Source organism: Sturnira hondurensis, unplaced genomic scaffold (assembly GCF_014824575.4).
Source record: "Sturnira hondurensis isolate 20B ecotype Veracruz unplaced genomic scaffold, ASM1482457v3 Scaffold0000880, whole genome shotgun sequence".
Classification (NCBI taxonomy): Eukaryota; Metazoa; Chordata; class Mammalia; order Chiroptera; family Phyllostomidae; genus Sturnira; species Sturnira hondurensis.
The window spans coordinates 13732436-13753456 of record NW_028073511.1 but is presented as its reverse complement, the minus strand read 5'-3'; the positions used below and the strand labels follow the sequence as shown (position 1 = coordinate 13753456).

The following is a 21021-nucleotide window of genomic DNA, read 5'->3' as shown; positions in this document are numbered from 1 at the left end:
ATCCTATGAACAAAAAAATGTGCCTTAAAATCCCATGGAATAAAATTGAAAATTTTAGAGAAACACCCAGCTATAAGCTAAGTTAATTCATTCAAAAAAACCATTCGGCAAAAATCTATTCTATTCTCTCGAATAGTTCATGGTAAAAAATAAAACAACCAATGTGCCTAATTAAATATAGTTTGGAAAATGTTTTAAAAGAGATGTGTACATGGTAGACAACTGACTAAGGAGAACCAGTTAGTGTAGATTTGGGTCCTGGCACTTCTCCATTGCTAAAGAAATTAGGCTAACATTCACTATTTATACTAATCTAAATTAAGAGATATCTCTCTAGGACAGGCCATATGCTAAGTTAGCAACCAGATTTTGTTCAATTTTCCAGACATGCTGAGATTTTAAAATAGTCTCACCCAAAGACATATGTTTAATCAGATTGGAGTTTACCAACTCATGTCTCAAAAAATTAAACTAGCAACTTAGAATATAATAATTTGACAGTTGATGAGATATCTCAAACCTTTAAGTTTCTGTTTTTAAAGCACAGTCTTCAAAATGGTTGTTTTTTGTCTTCCTTCAAAAAAAATTTATCCCAGACCTTTTATTTAAGTAATAAATCCTGTAATTTATATATGTTATTTATAAAGCTGAGCACATCTAGAATTTTTCTTTCAGACTCATATAGCTAATGCATTAAATGTATCTTTAAAATGCCATTTGTTGGAAAAGAGTACTGATCATAGCCTTGATTTTATACTCAGCAATGCTTGTGAGGAAAAGAACAAAGAATTCAATTTCAAGAAGATTATTTATACCGTTATGAAAAAACATTAATTACTTGTGAGACAAAAAATACGCATGTTCACGATTTCATGGAAGTATTCCCTCCTTCATCTTTCCTTAACACAAGTGCCAAATAAAAATAATATTCTGTTTAGAATGTTAATATGTACTCTTCCATTTAATTTTAACTTTTTATCTATTGTTATCAGGCAAGTGATAAAAAGAAAAATTTGTCAATAAGAGAGATACTTTTAACTTTCTCTGAAAAGAACAACAATCCACACATAGACCAAAACCTAATGTCCATGTCAAAATTAATTTCTCTGCAGAGCTTATTCTTTCTCTACTGTTGAACACATTGCAATGAAGTCCAGGGACAGTCACAAATCCAAGGTAATCTGATTACTTTGTTTCTGCTTTACAATCACTTGTATCTCATCCTCATCTCCATGTTGGGGATGTCTATTGATAGCCAATTAAGCCAAAGACCCTGAAGCAAACATGCTAAAATACGATGCCTTACATTTACTTCTGCCTATAAAGCCTGAGTTCAGACTTAAGCTAAAAATGCTTCCCTCATAAATGTACACAGGGAAAAAAGAAAGAACACTGAATAAACTATAAACTTAGGTTTTGACCCAGAAAATAAATTACAGAAATACCAGAAAGCTCATGTACCCTGCCAACAACATGTACCCTTTTGAAAATTATGTGATTCATCTAGGGTTGATTAATTTGGAAACCAATCCAGTGATTCAGTGATAGCTTAATGTCGCATTAAAAGAGATGCCTGTATTTGAATTTTGAGAAAACCTTGCTTTTAAAAATATTATTTTTCAATGAGTCTGAGTCTTCACTAATTATACTATATATTGTGAAGCGGAATGTTTTCTAAAATGTCAACCATGGATTTAATCTGACTAGAGGAGAGAATTAATTGCTGAACTAAGACTTCAATGAAATGTTAGTTCTACCTTCAAGTCATTTTACTGCATAGACGCTAACAGGTTATTGCAATGAAACTGCAGCCTCGCCCCCCACCTTAAAGGTGGTGTTTTGTGTGATGTTAAAAAGATCTCAAAAATGATTCTGTGACTTAAAATACTCCAAACTGTTAGTGTTTACCAGAATAGATGAGTTTCTGATGATTAGAGCCTTAATCTTCCCACTCAATTCACAAACAAATCCCTTTCAGTTAAACAGCATAAGGTGAGTTTTATTGTATAAATCAGCGAGTTCCAACCTTTTCCATCTCATGGCACACATAAATGAATTACTAAAATTCTGTAGCACACCAAAATATGTATTATAATTTTTGCCAATCTGACAAAAAATAGCTATCATTTTGATTCACTCATTTTCAATGGCTATTGTTGCATTGGTCAATGTGTGTTTTTTTTAACTTGACAACCTAAGGGAAAAGAGGTCAGTGCCCCTGACTCAATAGTCAGGTAGTGCATGTCTTCAAAACTCCTGTGGCACACTGGTTGAAAATAGCTGGCATAAACAGATGGTAAAAGGGTCTGAATTACCAGATTTATTGTTTAAAAACTACAATCATGAAAAGCGCAGCAAAATATCATTCAAGAAATATTAGTGAACATTAAATAAATTCATAAAATATGGATTTATCTATTCATATTTTATTGGGACTAAGACTTTTGTTATTGAAAAATTCCTGCAAAGTTAAGTTTCTCATTAAGGAGCACATAATGTGGGAAACCAGCAAAAAAATATGTGGAATTATGGAAAGGCTCCAAAGCAAAAACAAACACCAAGTCATATCTTGTGACCTTTGAGCAATTCAAATGTTTATGCTACAAAAGCAATTTATCTGAGCTAAGGAATATTACCCACATTATTTCTTGTATAATACTCAGTCCTCCCTAGAAAATATTTTAAATTAGGTATCATGATATTTACATTCTGTGTTGTACTAAAAACAAATATAATAATTTTCCTAAAAAGTGTGTTTTATTGAAAATTAAACACACAGACCCCTTCCATATGGAGCTGTATTAGATTCAGTACGTAGTAATACAACCATACACATTGATGAAGCGGGTTTGTAACAAAATTTGAAACTAAGTTAATGGTTCTTTATTTTTAATCACTAATAGATGGTAATCTCTAAAATCTATTTCATTGGAAGAGAAGAGAGCTGGCAGACAGTGATTCTGGAACCAGTAGTGACATCCAGATTCATTTTACAAAAGTCAAGAAGAATTAACTGACTCTCCTAAGTAGAGAATTAATATAGCAGAACCACACAGGCAGAGGAGAATGAGCCAGGTTGGGTGAGACAAGCATGATGGAAGGACACCATGACAGAACAGGCCCCTATCCTTCTCCTTGCCTGACTGCTTGCAGGGGGCGGGGTGGGGGGGGGAGTTTCTCCCATTTGTGGGGGGGCAGCTGCTATTGACCAGATTTCAGAAACGTCCACCCGAAATAGGCAGAGGGTCTGTGGTAAGGGAACGCTGCTACTATGNCATAGCAGAACCACACAGGCAGAGGAGAATGAGCCAGGTTGGGTGAGACAAGCATGATGGAAGGACACCATGACAGAACAGGCCCCTATCCTTCTCCTTGCCTGACTGCTTGCAGGGGGTGGCGGGGGGGGGGAAGTTTCTCCCATTTGGGGGGGGCAGCTGCTATTGACCAGATTTCAGAAATGTCCACCCGAAATAGGCAGAGGGTCTGTGGTAAGGGAACGCTGCTACTATGACTTAACACAAGAATAGGTATTGGGACAAGGGGCAACCGGGTGCACTTCTTGCATCCTCCTGAAGCCTCCTGGAATCAGTGTTTTAGGCCCATCTTTTAATGAGTTATAAAAGGTAGGAATTTAGAAGAGAAATAGCTGCTAATCTCCCTGCAGCCCAGGGATGCACCTCTGCCCCCAATTCAAAGCACTTAGACACAGAGAGTATGGATTCTGGACCACATGTGGGTAATTTATGATACAGGCAATGCTGCCCACTAATGCTCACCTACTTGCTATTTAGCGTTGCTCACTAATAATTCCTACATTGTAGATAAGAGGTCATACAAAGGTGTTATTCCCCAGATCATGCTAAAATAACAAAACTATAGATTCATAAACCAGTGGTCACAATACCACCTGTCCGGCAAACATTAACATTTAACAAATGATAATAATAGTATTTGAAACATTAATTATACAGAAAAAGTGGGTTTGATGCACAAAAATATGTATTGCCTAAATATGATAAAAATAACATGTAAAATAAATAATTTCATAGACTTAGTCATTGATTTCACTTTGATTCTGATATGCTCCTCTTTTTGGCCTTCATTTGAGCATCTGGAATGTGCTTATTGAATGAGAGGCTTTCATCTAATTTGCCTACTGAAGCAGCATCCTATAATTTTATAATTCATGGCTCCTAAGAGCAAAGCAAAAATGCCCTGGAGCCATGTGAGAGGATGGGTCATTGGAAGCAATCTCAATCCTCCCTGTCATTGGTGGAGGCAGGATGAGCAGCCAGCAGGAATGGTAAAAAGAGTTAGCCCATCCTGGGATCTAAGGAGCTAAGGTGTTTCTGCACTGTGGAAGTTACTATGAGACCAACTTTTGACCAAGGTGGCCAGTGGCCCATGTAACCCCATTTCGCCTCTACTGTTCTGTTCTACAAGTAGAACTGCAAGCTCTTGACTATAACAACCATATAAAGTCCCAAAGGACAGAGACCTAGCTAAATCTAAATTAAGTTTCCCAGGGCTACTTGACATGGGACTAGACAACTCGAGGCCCTTATTGATCCTCTGGTGATAAGTCAATGATGTCTTCAATTTGATTCACCAAGATGCTTTTAACCACATCATCCCAAACCAAAAGCAGTCTTTTCTTTTAGTAAAGACAGAACTTCAAAAGAGAAAATTCAGAAAACATAACAAAAAGGACATTAGAAACATAAAAGTCACTCTGCTTTTGAGCCACACTGACCTTCTGTTCCAAAAGCAATATGTTTGTAGGGATTGCTGCAAAAGCCTTGTAGCTTGACTTGGTCTTGTATTGCTAGAATGGGTAACCAGAAAGCAAGAGTGGAGATGAAAAGAGTAAAGAATATAACATAATTTTAGACTAGTTCTACCTGGTTAAATGACAGGTCATTAAACAAAGAAAAGAGTTATTATGCTTGAATAACTTGTTTTTAATGGAAAAAACATTAGTTCACCGTGTTAATATTTCATAGAATGAGAAGCACAGAAATATCACAGTAGTAAGCCTAGGGGTTATGGGCAATTTTACAATCTATAGTTTCAGAATTTAAAAGTATCAATTTCTAGAAAGTTATATATAAATTTCTCATTAACAGCATTCTCTCATAGGAGTATTTTTCTGTAAACTTGAGGGTTCTCTTTTTCTTGAATCTCAAAGGAAAGTGATTCTTTCATTATAAGGTCATAATTAACAAATATTATGCCAATAAAATATGTTGAACTTTTGATATATTTTCTTAGAGCATTCATAAAAGCAAAGATAAGAATACATAAAATTCAGTAGTCTTTTAATAAGCCGCACACTTTGAATAGAAGTAACTTCATCAGTTTAACTCCAAAATGGAAGTACTAAACAGTTCTTGGTCTTAAATTAATTTTTTAAACCTTATCATCACCTGTACTTTCTAATACATGAATGTTAATGAATCAAATGATAACATGTCCTGAGTTTTAGGTCAACTCAGAAAAACACAGTTTAGTTTTATGTAGTGTCTAGGGGAAAGGGCTGAACATGAGGAAGTTGTAGAAATCAGGATTATATTCATAATCAAAAGCCCGGATCTGATATTGCTGTGGGCCCCAAGCTGCTTAATGAAGTTCAAGGCTACTGTCACTTCAGAAGCCTCTGTCTCAGGCAGCTTTGCCAGGGGCTGGGTCCGGGGGAAATCTGTACACAGCCCCAAGCCGCTTCAGTCCACTAAAAAGCAGAATAAAGGGACTATAGAAGAAGACAGGATAATCAAATCAAATAAAGCCTTGAGTTGTATGGACATAATTGAAGTAAACTTCATTAAGCTGGTGCAATGAAGGTAAGAAAAATCGAACTATCTGACCAAAAAGAAGTCTCAGGCCCCTTTCAAGTCTTAAGTCTCTATCTTCACCCAGCACTGCTGTAGTTGCCAGATAACAATGTACTTGGATTCAGATGAAAGAAAAAGTCATCTTTTCACAAGGAGCTGACATTTATTACTAGGCTAATTATATACATTCCCTCATTTAGTTTTACAGAAACACTGTAACTAAAGGGTCATTAGGAAAAGAAGAAGACATGGTGAGGTGAAGTGTAGTTTTGCCTAAAACTATACAGCCCATACAGAATGGAAACAGGTTTGGCATTCATGCTTGCCTGGATTCAGTATCCATACTTTCTCTATAAGATAATACATCCTCCCAATGAAGATTTAAAGACAAATAATACAAAATAAAATATAACATTAATGCTGCATGATGGTTTTATGGATATTTAATTGTAATAACAGTTGCTGTAATAATAATAGCTAGCAATCACTATGTGTCAGGTACCATTCTTCTAAATGCCTTATTTATATTATCTTATTTAATTAGTGCAAAAAAATCTATTAGGAAGAGACTGTAATATATCTATTTGATATATGGGAACTAAAGTGCAGGATGTTAAATAACTTATCTCAGTAACCAGCTAGTAAGTTACAGCTGAGATCTGAATGCAGGTACTGCAGCTCAGCAACAATGCACTTATCCACCCTCTGCCCTTGCCTCTCAGCTCAGGATGCATAATCATTTATAATGTTTGTCCTCTGTCTTCAACTGCCCTATAGCTTATAGCTGGAGGAACCTTCACACAGAGACACCGTGTTAATGCACATGTCATGCCATAGAATTTTAGAGTCAGAAGTGATATTAACCACCGTGTGGTTTAACACCCTCACCCAAGACATAAATCTCTTTGGTCCTCTGTTCAGGCACCACATCAACACTTACTACCTCCCAAGGCAACACATTTAGGCAAAACTGTTAGAATTGGTATGAAATTCTTCCTTGTATTGAGCCCAAATACGCTTCTTGCTAACTACTCCATCGTTTCTCTCTCGCCTCCCTTGGAATCATGCACACTCTGAGACTCTCATCAGCACGATACTGGTACGTCCGGCTGTTCCTACCAACTGCTCCTGAGCAATCTTTAACTGAAGAATTTCACTATTCTTATCATTTCCCTCTGTCAATATTTCTTTAAGTTTTGAATGGGTATGTGTTTAATTAGATCTATTTTTAATATAAAGTAGAATATAATCATCATTTTTAGGATTCGACAAGTCACTTAATACAATGAAGACTATAATAACTGAAATTATCTCTTTGGTTTTTGTGGTGAGTTTAGACAATATAGGAGAGTGAAGTTGGAGTTATTTCATATTGTTGGATCACACTGAACATGTTATTACCTAAAATCCCTAATCCTTTCATTTTTTTATGCATTTGTTGACATGAAAATTCATCCTGTAGTTATGCTTTTTCTCTAGATCCAGAAAGGGTACTTTGGGGATTACTTCTATCTAATTTCATCTGACCATATTTGGTTTGTCATTGTAAATTATAAAGACAAATATTTTTATATCATTTCATGAACCATCTTGTTAGGTATGTCACTTTTATTTTCAAGTCACACAGCAGGCATAAGGAACTCTTGTCTACTGAGTTCTATCAACCTAACTGACAACAATCAATCCTCTAAATATATTTGGATACATCAGCTCAACTCATGCATTCATTTAACAAAATATTATTGAGTATGTACTTTGTAACATACACTCTAAGTACTAAGAGATTCAGTAGTGAACTAAGCAAACAAAGCCTTTATTTTCTAGAGCTTCTTATGTCCTAACATAAGGATGGAGACAACCCATAAACAAATAAGAAAGCAAAGGAAAAGTCATAGGGAAACAAATAATGTCCAGAAATTTGAAATAAGGTAATAGGTTAGAGAGTGACCTTCGGGATGCCTTGGGTTGTGCCCGTGGCACCAATGCGAGTTCTCAGAAACACATCAATACATTTTGCATGTCTCTTTTTGTTCATGATATAATAAAAGGTATTACAGAAGCTAGAACTTGGGAGGTATTCAATAAATAAATGTCTATTGCTTGAAGAAAATGTCTTACTCCCAGTTATAACTGTTTTTGTAAACATTCATGAACCAAGAATATAGGCTATAACTTTCAGAATTTATCTTCCATATTTTTGAAAAATGAAACATATGGCTCACTTCTTATTCCTGGTAAATCTCTTATTTTCCATCATTTAAAATAGTTTTGCAATAGAAGTAGAAACTTCATCTGTTTTAAGACACAATTTATCTAGACCAGGAAATATGAACTTACTTAGAACTAAGTGATCTTTCTAGCTCCTCATCTATCTTAGGCTTTATGCATCTCTATGACATGTATAGCTTTCCCTTTTCAGTCTGAAAATCATTCTTGTTGCCATAATAGATACATTTGGGGTTCACTAAATTTCCTCTGGGTTCTTTTAACACTATTCTAAATTGAACCATATTTTCTCTACAGTTCTCCAAGGCTCCCAGGTGTTAAACCAAATTCACTGGTTTCCCTTCCTTTGTTTAAAATTATAAATCACTCTACTTAAGGTAAATATAACTTGAATAATAGACTGTGGTGTTACAGGCTGGAATCACCATCAGCTAGTCATAGAAGGTTGACCTGACCAGCCTGACCCTGAATGTAGAAAAATATCCCCCAGGGGTTAAAAAAAAGCTTTTGTCAACCACTGACACATGCGTGTCAATCATTGGTAAAATCAATCCAGAAAGCCTAGCTAGAGAGAAGTGAAGAAAACGGGACACAGCATTGGCTAGTACAGAGACAGAAGTGACAGAATAGCAGGAATGGGAGAATCACAGAAAATCCAGAATCCCCAGAAAGGCACCAAGAACTTTGTGGGGGAAGTAGAGTAAAAAACAGTAGAACAAAAAGAGAAAAAGGAAACAAAAAATACATTATGTGTGTCATTTCAGCTGTTTTACCATTTCATGTATGTCTGGCTGTAATGACTGATGAATGTCTGTTACTCTACCTACAAAATATATATAGAAACAATATCTTTGCCTTCATTGCTATAATGTCACCGGAGCCACCATCACTTACCGAGGTTGTTACAAGAGGCTCTTAAGGTGTTTTTTCTTCCCCTCACTCTCTAAGAGAGTCTATTCTTAATACAGCAGCCAGATGGATAAGACTGTGTCAGTTATCTCTTCAAAACCCTGCAATTGCTTTCTGTCTTACTCAAATTAAAACTCAAAGACTTAGGCCCCGGCTGGTATGGTTTAGTGGATTGAGCGCCAGACTGCGAAGCAGAGGGTTGCTGGTTCGATTCCCAGTCAGGGCACATGCCTGGGTTGCAGGCCAGGTTCCCCAGTGTGGGGAGCGCAAAAGGCAACCACGCATTGATATTTCGCTCCCTGTCTTTCTCCCTCCCTTACGTTCTATGTAAAAATAAATAAATAAAATCTTTTTAAAAAAAGAGCTTTAAAAGAATTAATTAATTAATTAACTAAAAACCAAAGACTTAGAAGCGGTCTGCAAGAAGCGGTCTGCAAGGCCTGCAATAGCTCTGAGTTGCAACCCCCTCTTGACAACCTCAGGTCCCCCCACCCCACTTGTGCCACACTGGCTCCCCTGTTCCTTATGTCTGCCAGGCACTCTCTGGCCTCAGGGATATTTCCTGACTACACTCTCTCATGATCAACCCATCATGGGATGTCACCTTCTGAAAGAAATCTGTCTTGAGTGCCCAGCATGAATTTGTGACACCATTCCTCACCCTGCTATACTTTTTCATTACCACATATGACCTTCTAACACACAAGGAAATTTACTTATTTAGGGGGAGGGGTGATTGTTGATTGTTTCTCTTCCACCATAGAATATACACTCTATGAGCAGATATTTTGCTGTTATATTTATGGAAATACATGCTTACATATTTGAAAAGTGCCTTGTACATGATAAGCACTCAGTACATATTTACTGAATGAACAAGTGATTTGTTTGAACCCACATGAACATCAAGGACACGGAGGTATATTTCATATTGCTCATTTTCCAGATTACATGTGATCAGCAGAAATAGAGTTACATAGAGACTGTTGCCAGGGTAATAGGTTTGGAAATGTTTTGAGGCCTTCAAGGAATTAGAGTTTATAAGTAAAGTACCAGCTAGAACTTCATGAAATATCAAAAAGCTCCCAGCTTTTTCCTTAAATATGCTGTTTGCAAACAACTTTAAGGCCTGCACAAGCACGCCACCAACTTGGGTAAGTGTCAAAATGTATGGAACATCCTAATAACTAAGAGAAAATTTAAACTATTTCATAAATAGAGGCAAAATATATTGCAACCCAAATACAACTCCATGGATTAAATTTTGCGATATTCAGGCTTTCTCAGGGGGGAAGAGTATCTCAGACAACATAGGTCTTGATCGAAGACTAGGCTGAGCAACATTCAGGGAAATCCATCCCATCCATGGCCATGCTATCCTTATTATGAAATAATATCCTCAACTACATCTGAAATAATCACCATATGTGAAATAATTTCCTTAACTATATCGGAAATATCACTATATGTGAAATAATTTTCCTAACTATTTTTTAATTCCTAACTGCAATTAAAAATGTTAATTTTATCAAGCTAATGCAAACAGACTCAGAACCTTAAGATTCGATCTGTGAAAAAGGAACACTAAATATACTTTTATCTGAATTTAGCTCAGGATGCTCTAGCTGTTCCATTTTATTTTAATAGCAAAGGCCAGCAGGTCCTTTGAACTAATATTCTTCGAGCATTCGTGTTTTAATTTGACGTTCCTCTGTATAATAGGACCCCTTTTCTTTCTGGATCTGGCACTAAGTGGAGCTGATCTAAATCTGAAGTTGTTTGATTTCAGAGATAGCCCTGTGCTCATACCAGCACCACAGCGGAGCAAAACAAGAAACAATTTGTGAAAGCATATAACTTCTTTGATATCCTGAAGCTTTTGTCTATTTCTCCCTACCAATCTATAAAATAATCTTAGCAATTGAATAAAAACTAGTCAAACTTCAAAAGAAAGTAAAATAAGGTTTATCTACCCCAGATTCTATTTAAATGAATTTTTATACTCAAGTTATAATTTCTGCAAATAATAGTTTGCAATAACTATTGCAAAGCTATTGGAGGCTGATTTTTACTTGGAGAGATGATAACAAAAAGCAAGGAAGAGATAAATAGACAAAGAACAACATGTCTCAGAGAGTGACTATTTTTGCAGAAGTTATTCTACATTTTACCCATTATAAGAAACAATTTTGTCTTCAAAGCAACAGATGAAAATAGACAAATTATAACTTCTTTATATTTTCTTAATTGTATTTACATCAAATTATCATGCATTTCTATACACTTAATTTTTAACTTACAAATGAAGTAAAACAAAATATAGGGCAATTGCTGAAAATTTATTAACATTGGGAGCAGTAAGTGAACTGTGGAAAAACAGGTCTTTAACAAAATTGATTTTAGGACCAAAAAAAAAGCTTAACTTATCAAAGGCCCCTCTGGGCCAATCCTCTTCCAACTACCTCCAAAGAAACAGGATGAAACATGAATGAAGCAAAGTGAACCACAAACAGAAACAATTTGAAGAAGGCTCTGGGGAACGATCACTGTTCGCTCAAAGGTGATGACTGAGTGTATAGCACTGCGGTTTAAGAAATAATTGCTAATGAAGTCAGGAAATAGTAATGTTTAGATCTCCAATTTGTTTAATATACCACAAAGGAATTCCACAACCAAAGATGTATTGAAATGGTAATCACTATGTCAGTTTTACCTCAAATAAATAATAGTTTTAAATTATAGAAAAAGTTAGATTTTCTCTATCCCATTTGCTTTGAAAGTTTAAAATACAAGGACTTAATCTCTCATGATACATTTTTAAAATGACTCAAGTATATGTAAATTAATAATTATTATCATTACTCCATAATAATGATTTTTTCATAAGAGATATTAAAAAAGGCTAAAATGGCGCTGGCTGGTGTAGCTCAGTGGATTGAGTGCAGGCCTGTAAACCACAGGATCGCGGTTCGAATCCCAGTCAGGGCACATGCCTGGGTTGCAGGCCAGTTCCCAGCAGGGGACTCACAAGAGGCAACCATACATTGATATTTCTCTCCTTCTCTCCTTCCCTTCCTCTCTAAAGATAAATAAATAAAATCTTTTTAAAAAAGGCTAAAATGATCATTAATATATATGTTTTTGTTTTCTAGCAATAAAGCGTAGTAATAAAGAGCATGGCTTCAGGAATCAGTAGATTCAAATTAAATACACATGTCAGCTCTGCCAGGACAAGATAAGTGACCTGGGCACATGAGTCACTGAACTTCTGTTTCTTGGTGTATACAATGGAGAAAATAATATTACCAACCTCGAGTAGTCATAAAATTTAACTGACATAGTCCCTTTTCATTAATTTCTAACTACTTTGTATAAGTGCTAGGATATTTCCTGACTCACAGAAAGCATTCGAAATCTGTTGTTACAACCACCATCACTATCACCATCACTACTCCATAGTAAGCCAACTTTCTTATGTCTCCACGTGTGTTCACCTGGAACCTTCTTCTGTGTATTTGGTCAGGCTGTTAACCATTTCTGACATACCAACTCCTTCCCTCTTCATTAAGATTAATTCTAAATATTTCCAACAGGACCAACATTTATAATAAATTCCCTCACTAACCATATCTCATAATATTTCTAGTATATCAAACTCAGGGCGCAATTACCTGTAATCTGCATTATACTATGTTAATATTTCCATATAATTCTTTCTAGCTTTATTATACATTTAATAACTCCATAGCTTCTCCACATTATGCATTTATTTTTCATGAATAAAAAATTTTAAGACACAAAAATTGTTTTTTAGTTTCCTTAAACACACACACAAGCACGTATACACACACATCTCAAAAAACACTAGTATAGTGGTAGACACAGTGGGTGTTTAATGCATGCAGAAGTTTAATCACACTGCAATATCACTACCAAGAGAATGTGCATTGTTTTATCTTTCCCATTTTAAGTTCATTATTGAAACAGAGTTGAACACAATCTCCCGGAACTTGGAAGCTCTAAAACTGTTACTCCAATGCACTAAACTGAAAATCCCAATTCCCTCTTAATATCAGCACTTTCATAACTTTGTTTTATTTATATAACAATGGCCAAATTCTGGGTGTACAAAATCCACAATCTAAAGTATTTGAGAATGTCTGGGAAGTGGTCATGCTCTAGATCAGAGGCGCTTTCCTTCAGAAGAAATGAACTCCACAGGTTGCTCCTTCAAATGTTTCCCTTCTCACATTAAAATAAATGCCCATTTCACACCTCCGCTCAGTGGTTTGCTTCAGAGCACTTAAAAGTCAATATTTCCCCTTTATTAATTCTATTTCCTTATACCCAGCCTGTCTATTCTTTCTGTATTTCATAATTACTACGTTTTTAGGTTTATTGTAAATCAAATAATTTTCACATATAAAGGAATTTTCCATTCCTTCTTGCCCTATATGTGTATAGCTAGATCCATATTGCTTTAGCTTGAGGTATAAAGAGCAACTAAGAAATCAACCTGGTAGAAGAAGAAAAAATTAATAATTATGGATGAATGACAGCAAAGGAAATAGATTTCAAATTGGCTTGACAAGAATATGGGCCTAGATCTAAGATACCATTCCATTTTACACTAATCCTGTCTACTATTCTATCAGCACAGAATAATTTGATGGCTAATAAAGTCCATTTATTAAATAATTAAAAATATATCATATTCCCAAATCTCAACTAGCTGCTTTAAATTCCATCTTGGGAATCTATGATATAACTCACATTATTATGCCTGAAGCTATAAATATAAGAAGTTCCAATAAAAGCAGAATTTGCAAAATCAAAGAGTTTTACAGAAACATGCACAGTTTTTGACAGATTATAATTCATCTCCATGTTCAAGTATACCAAATCCCAGTTCCCTCTATCCTTCCACTGCCAAATGCCCTTGCACTTTTTCTGTCTCCTCATCAGAACAGAATGAATGTCATAATTGCTGATAGTTTCCCCCCAGAAAAAATGATTCCTCCGTATTTCAAAATAAGCATGCACCATGCAACGTGCAAAAAATACCTTGGGTTTCTTATTCTCAGAGTCCGCTGATGCGGGCAATGCACAAGGTGAAATCGGCTCCTTGGTTCTTGTTAGAGAGGTGGGAGGTGATGGGGTTGAAACAGATGACCCATGGTCGGGTATTGAGCTTTCAGATTTCCCGAGTCTCGAAGGCAAGGTACCACTGCCACAATTTGGGCTCAGTGCTGAAGGACTGAGCCGGAGTGCCTGAGTGGGAAGATTAGTATGAGGGAGAGGGAAGGACCCCAATTTGGGATGAGAGGCAGAGCTAGCACTGGAGACAGGGGGTGGAGGAGGAGCTGAAGGATTCTGCCCCTGGCCAGATATCTGGGGTGGTGCTTTCTGGGACCTGTTGATCAGGTTTGAAAGAGCTGGGGAAGGATGGAAACATTTCTCTGGGGAGGGGAGTGTGGCTCTTTGGTTAGTGGGAAATGTAGAAGATAATGTAGAAGAGGCTGATTCAGAAGGATAGGTATAAATATTCCCGGGCTTTTCCAGACCTCTGAGGTCAGCATCCCTTTTGCCCTTCCAAGAAAAAGGAGAAAAGCTTGGTGGGACAGGAGGAAGACCTACAGGACTCAAAGTATTTGTTTGTAGCAGGGAGAGGGTAGGATTGTTCTTCAAAGAAGTGGGTGATGGTGTTTTCTCTACATTCAAAGAAGCAAGGCTGCTGCTCGCATGTTTTGTGGGAGAGAGGGAGGGTGCCTGAGAAAGGGAAGCAAATTGGGTGAAAAAAGGTAAGTGAAAGGATTGTTGGCTAACGTCAGAAACCTGGTGTTCTCTTTGCTCAGGAGACCCTGCTCTCAGTGAGCAACTTGAGAGAGATTTTTTAGGTGTGGATAGGGTTTGCTTTTCTTTTTGATCGAGTGTAAGTGTGGATGAAGCCAGGGAATTGAGAGAGAAAGTGGGACAGGATGCAGGGGAAAAGGGTCTCTGATGAGAAGGGTTTGACTTGAGGATGGCAGTGAGAAGAGAAAGCCGGGAGGGCACTGGGGATTTCACCCCTGACTTTGAGAGATTTCCACTGGATGACGCCGGGCTACAGATGGTGGAAGAAGAGCCATGGAAAGAGGAGGTAAATGGCTTTGGACTTGGAGAGAGTGAATGCATGACAATACGGACTGGGATGTATGAGGCTGAATTCGACTTCGGAGAAGTGCCAGAGGATTGTGAAGGAGAGGTTCTCAGACTTTCTCTGGGGCTAAGGACATGCGAGGCTGACGTCTTCCTGGGAGCTTCCGATGTCAGTCCAAGTTTTTGATCTGCTTCACTGGGACTGGGTAAATTAGAACCTGATAACTGAGTGGAATAGGGCAACTCCACCGTTGAGGAGGTGCCCTTCGATGCAAAAAAGGGTGAAGAGTGAGAGGAAGTTTGGAAATACGTAGCTGTTTCTTCTATCAAGGCCCCACTGGCATTCAGCCTCCTACTGTGGAACTCCTCTAGGACAGAGGCTCCGGCGAGGTTAACTGGGTCAGGTGGTGTTTTCTGATTAGTTGGAGAAACAAAGGAGAGAGCAGGTGGTTTACAGGCAAGCTGCTCAGAGGTAGTGGAAGAAGAAGTTAACTAGAGGAAAGAGAAATAGACAGATTGTAATCGGACATTATTTGTGACATTATCAAAATATTCTAGGCGCTTGTGTGTTTATGCAAACAGTTCTATTAGTTTGTATGAAGAGGCACCTTAAATCTCCATAAAATGGGAGAAATTCTGTTTTGCTAATAAAGTATAAATAAACTATGAGACATTATATACAGTAGCATACTTATTCCCTAAAATGACCATCAATATTAAATTGTATTCACATATTTCCATTTAAAAAACAATTTTACTGACAAAATCTAAAAGAGTTATCTTAATTTGGAATCATGTCATTTGAAAAGATTGAAACCACCATCACTATACATTTCAAAATTCACCTTGGAAAATGAAACAAATTTTCTATTGGGAGTATATAAACCATAATATAATAATAATGAATACAACCCTTTAAAACTAACATACTTTGAAGCTTGAAACCCTAAAACGTGGACCACCCCTACCTATTGTGAAACTAAAAATGCCCGAAATTCAACAGATGCAGCATTCAACATCAGCAGACAGTGAGACAGTGAGACAGTGAAAGCAAGTCCCAAACACAGAGGGAAATCTAGCTTATAAAAAATATTTTCCCTTATTACTCGCCAAAATGAACACCAAACAAATGACTTGGTTATACTGAACAGAATGTGTACTCTCTCACGGCAAAGGAATCCAGAACACTTGACGAATGCAGTCCGCCTGAAACAAGGCAGCCTGTCAATTCTACACAAGATGAAGAAATAAGGCATCATTGTCAAGAGAGGCTAGGCAGGGCCTGTAAAATGATGTAGTGCGTGTATTCCTGTGCTATTTTAAAAATCACCCGTAAATACTGAAATTGTAAGTTGTTCTGGTCTGGGAAGCTCTTTATTCCTCCTTCAATCCTTTAAACAGAGGGGTTATTTTTTCCAAAATTATTGATTTGATCCTATCAGTCCATAAGAGAAAGGAAACTACTGTGTCTCATAAAGAATGTAGGAAATTAATTAACATTTATTATCTTATATGTATATATTTTTCACATTGCATAGCAGAAAAATGTGTGGGCATAATTATTTAAACTTAAAGAAAGGTTGATTTACAAATTCGGTAAAAGATAGTTCTTGGTGGTGCTTAAGATATCCATGTTAAGTCATCCATTAGCCCTAGTGTGAAGATTTTCATATCCTATAGTTTTGAGTTCTAAAAAAATATTTGAAACTAATAAATTCAAGCAACTCACCCCAAACTTCCAAGTCTCTGAGCAAACATGCCCAAAATATTCCCGTTTTTAATATGTAAACCCTGGTGCCTTTGAAACACAGAACTCTTGCCATATAAATAATGTTCAAATATATTGGCATAAACCAGAATATCTGAAAATGGGGGATAATTAAAAAAATCAAGCAGAATTCAATCGAATTGAGAAAGAAAGCTTAAAAATTCCCTCACATACATTTTACTTAGAAACAAGTCTGTTTGGCCTCTGGTTACATAACTGTTTCATGTGATTAGCCATGAATAAAAAGTCTTCTCATTGTTTCCACTGATGATCTGTCTCTCTTCACAGAAGGAAGAAAGTAATTTCCAGACCCAGGAGGGTGCCTTTTCAGGTTATGCCAAAGCTACTGGTAAAAAATATATATATAAGTTAATAATAAGAGCCCCCAAACCCCATTATCTTTTCAATTATCATCCAAATAACTTCAGTTTAGAAGACAGACATTAATTCATCTTGACTGTGCATCAAAGTGTCATGTTTAAATAGCAGGGCTCTAGTTTGAGGGTCTCACTCAGAGGAAAAGACTATTCTCTCAAACTTCCTCAAGAGTATGGATTCTAATTACCAAATGTTCTACTGCATTAGGCCATATGTTATCTAATATAAGTAACTCAGAATTCCACTGTATTTTAATACTTGATTATTGAAGAACTTACAAGAGAATAACCAAAAATTCTAAGACTGTTATGTTCATATTAATCTACATGTTTTATAATCTCCTATTCCATATATCAATAGTATTCATAATATATTCATTTCTAATTTGCAAACACATCATGGTATTATTCTAATTTACACTAATATAAGAAGTGTTGTTCCACATTTTTATAAAATTCCCAGAAGTGAAGAATACATTTTTAATGAAAAATATTCATTGTCCTGAATTTCACTTATTAATAAATTTTTTTTAAAAGGAGCTAAAGACATGAATGATTTTATGCAGAGAGAAAAAATGGATACCTGTCAAGTGCTCAATCAGTAGCTCAGACTTTATTTTACTTTTTCCCTATAAACCCCTTACTTCTCTAGTAATGTCTATAAATTATTTCTGTCCCTTGATTCTCTCCCATTAATACCCCCACCCTGTGCTGTTTGTTACTGGGTTTGTTTCTGATGTTCTAAATGCTTCTCCCTCAAATCTGTTCCCCTTCTTCTCCATTATTTATTTCTAGCCTGATCTTTGTTGATTCCTTTGCTTCAAACACCTTTCAGAGCTACCCCTGTGTTCTCCAATCCCAAGTCCTCCTCTGTTTCCTTGAGCCCCCTGACTACACACCTCCAAAGTCATTCTCAAAACTCTCTTTCCCTAGAAAGAGTGCCTTGACATTCACAATAATCTCAGGATCAGAGGATACTTGCAATGTTCTGCTGTCATGAAGTGGACAATCTCAGTCATAAATCCACCCGTAGATCATATATAATAGAGGTCATTAGTTATTTTAACAACCAACCTCTGAAGTAGAACTACCTTGTAATTTTAGTCAAACTAAATAAACTGTTCCTGAATATATTCATTTTCCCCTTACTGTATCTATGATATTCCAAAGCATCTGAATAAAACTAAAGTGACTGGTCTGCTGCTACCTGATATTCTGAGTAGTTCTCAAGACTTGGACAGCAGCAGATGTTGTCCCATATAGTTGTGCTTTTCTTCCTGAATCTGCACAGCCTCGCAAGGCAGAAACTCCAGAAGACCCTCTGTTCGCACAGTCGTGACATTATGCAGCATGGCCTCCTAAACTTACCTGTTATCAGTCCTCTTCTCACTGATGGACACTCACAATGTCACTGGGCAGATTCTCAGTCTTTCTTACCTGAACATTTAAATAACATTCAACCTATCATCAGATTGATGATCTCTTACAATCTGATCAAGTTATACCTATGTACAAGATGCCATCAATAATTCCTCTGTGTCTACCATGAACTAAAGATCTTTCCTTCTTAACAGAGCCCTCTCTTGCTATCCAATCTCACTACCCCCATTCCTTGCTATATTGCATGTTTTACATACGGTATTACTAAAAGCATATTTGCATTAGGTTTTAGTAATACTTTGTTCAATCTCAACTTCCTTGTGAGCATTGTCAACATTCTAGCCATCTTGTTTTTTTTTACCAATCCACTTGGCAAATCTTCATTCTTAAATCATTCCTACCAACTGCCGTCATGTTCCTAGACCTAGTCTATTTAAAGCTGCTACTAAAAAAAAGCAACACAACCCTGTGGGTTGGCAGGGCTGCTGCACTTCATTTACAAACTGGTTCTGCATGAGCTCGCTGGCTGGGAGTGGGCTGAATGTCCTTGTGCCTCCGCAGAACCAGCACTGTGGGTGGGTGAATGGGGCACTGTGACCTCATGTCCACATAAATTCAAGGTCTATAGTCTCCGCTGGGCCTGGACACCTCAGCAATTTTGTTGGCTGCTTTTTTTTTTCACTTTTCTTTCATTTGAACCTCAGCTTTTCTCCTGTTCTGAACAGCAGGTCTTCTAAAAAGTTAACCCTCACCACACACCCTTTTCCCACCATTCCCTCATTGTCCTCAACAACCTAGAATTCTTTTTCTCCAAAGAAAACTGAGATTACCAGAAAAATCTAATTTTTTAGATCTGCTTTTTATTTCTTTTAAGGCAAATTTTCTCCATGTGTTCCAAATCGCAGCAGCTCCTGCCTTCTTAGAGATCACATTCCATCAGTCCTATGCTATGTACTCGTTCTTCTTTTCTTTTTTACTAGCTCTCTCATTCTAACATAAATATAAAGCAGAATCCTTCCAATCTTTAAAAGCAGAATCCTTTTAATCTTCAATCCTTCCATAATAATAAATATCATGCAACGGACTGTAAAAATTTCCACCATTCTCTAGTCTTTATATTGAAGTGGAAAAGTCCTTTTCCTCATCCCTTAATCTCAATTGGCCATATAATTTGTTTTAGCCAGTGTAACATTAGCCAATGTGATACAAGAAGCAGTGGCTAGAAAAGCACTGTGCATTGGAGCTCAGTCTTGCTGAATGCAGAACATTGCCATAATATGAATGAGCCCAGGTTAGCCCACTGGAAAATACAACACCACCTCTCAGCTAACCAGCCACCAGACAACTAATCACCTACCATTCAAACAGCAGCTAATCACAGACACATAAGTGAACCACAGCAAATATTAGCTGAGCCTGACCGAGACCTGCAGAGCTACCCAGCCGAACCTGGCCCAACTGTAGACCGGCAAATTTCCGAGCTAAATAGAAGGTTGTGTTTAAAAACAATAAATTTTGTCATGGTTTGTTATATCAAAAAAGGTAACTGAAAATGGGTGCATACACGTACACTAAGATCTTTGTGGGTCCTGTCTTTCCCATCATTACAGGCCCACGTTTCTCTCTTGGTAATTATACCTGAACAAATATAATAATCATTGTACTGCTTTCTGTTTTGTGGCCAACATACCCAACAGCAACTACCCAGAATCCCCTCTTGGATAATCCCCTCTTCTTGAGTATGGGTGGAAGCTGAAGTGAAGGAATTTGGAAGTCCCTGATGGATGACTTCAAGTTAATCAAACACGAGATTATCCAGTGTGGGCTATGACCTACACAAGTGAGTGTTTTAAAAGTGAATAGAAAGATTAGCGATCAAAGTGGCAGAGAAAATAAATAAAAATAAATAAACATATTTTTAAGCCACTACACTTGTAGTGATTGTTCTATAGCAATGGAAAACTAATACACTCCCCTTGCCATCTTCTTAACCACCTCCCGCCCCTCCTCTTCCACAGGCACTGTTACCACCAATGCTCACAATGATTTCTCACTTCCTAAAACCAACAGGCATTGGAACTCCTCATCTTTTCTGATTTCTCTCTAAAACCTGATACTTCCAATCTCTCCTCCTTTTCAAAACTACTTTAACTGTGCCTCTATTTAATCACTAAGTCCTTTTCTTCTTTTATTCTCTTCTTCTATATTGGTATTTCTCGCTAATTCCCAGAAATGCCTAAGCACTGCTTGTTTGACCAGAAAACATGTGCTTAGTCTTTACATTTTAGCTCATACAACACAAACCTTTCCTGAGGTCCAAGGCTGATTCCCATTTTCCCTCGAACACGTTACCTTTCACTGTCATTATTTTCAGGTGAATCTGTCTTTCAAG

At 36.9% G+C, this 21021-nt stretch overlaps 1 protein-coding gene across 8 annotated transcripts in view; it reads right to left on the bottom strand.

Moving 5' to 3' along the window:
* The window catches only part of MLIP (muscular LMNA interacting protein), a 232289-nt gene that overhangs the window by 97677 nt on the left and 113591 nt on the right, over window positions 1–21021 (bottom strand). For 7 of the 8 annotated variants that reach the window (XM_037055051.1, XM_037055065.1, XM_037055077.1 and 4 more), the window contains exons 3-4: window positions 14031–15596; window positions 4754–4825 (exon numbers count right to left, since the gene is read on the bottom strand). In XM_037055051.1, the coding sequence (XP_036910946.1) occupies window positions 4754–4825; window positions 14031–15596 (1638 nt within the window). The remainder of the gene's footprint in view (window positions 1–4753; window positions 4826–14030; window positions 15597–21021) is intronic. The other variant, XM_037055059.1, reaches the window with a different exon arrangement.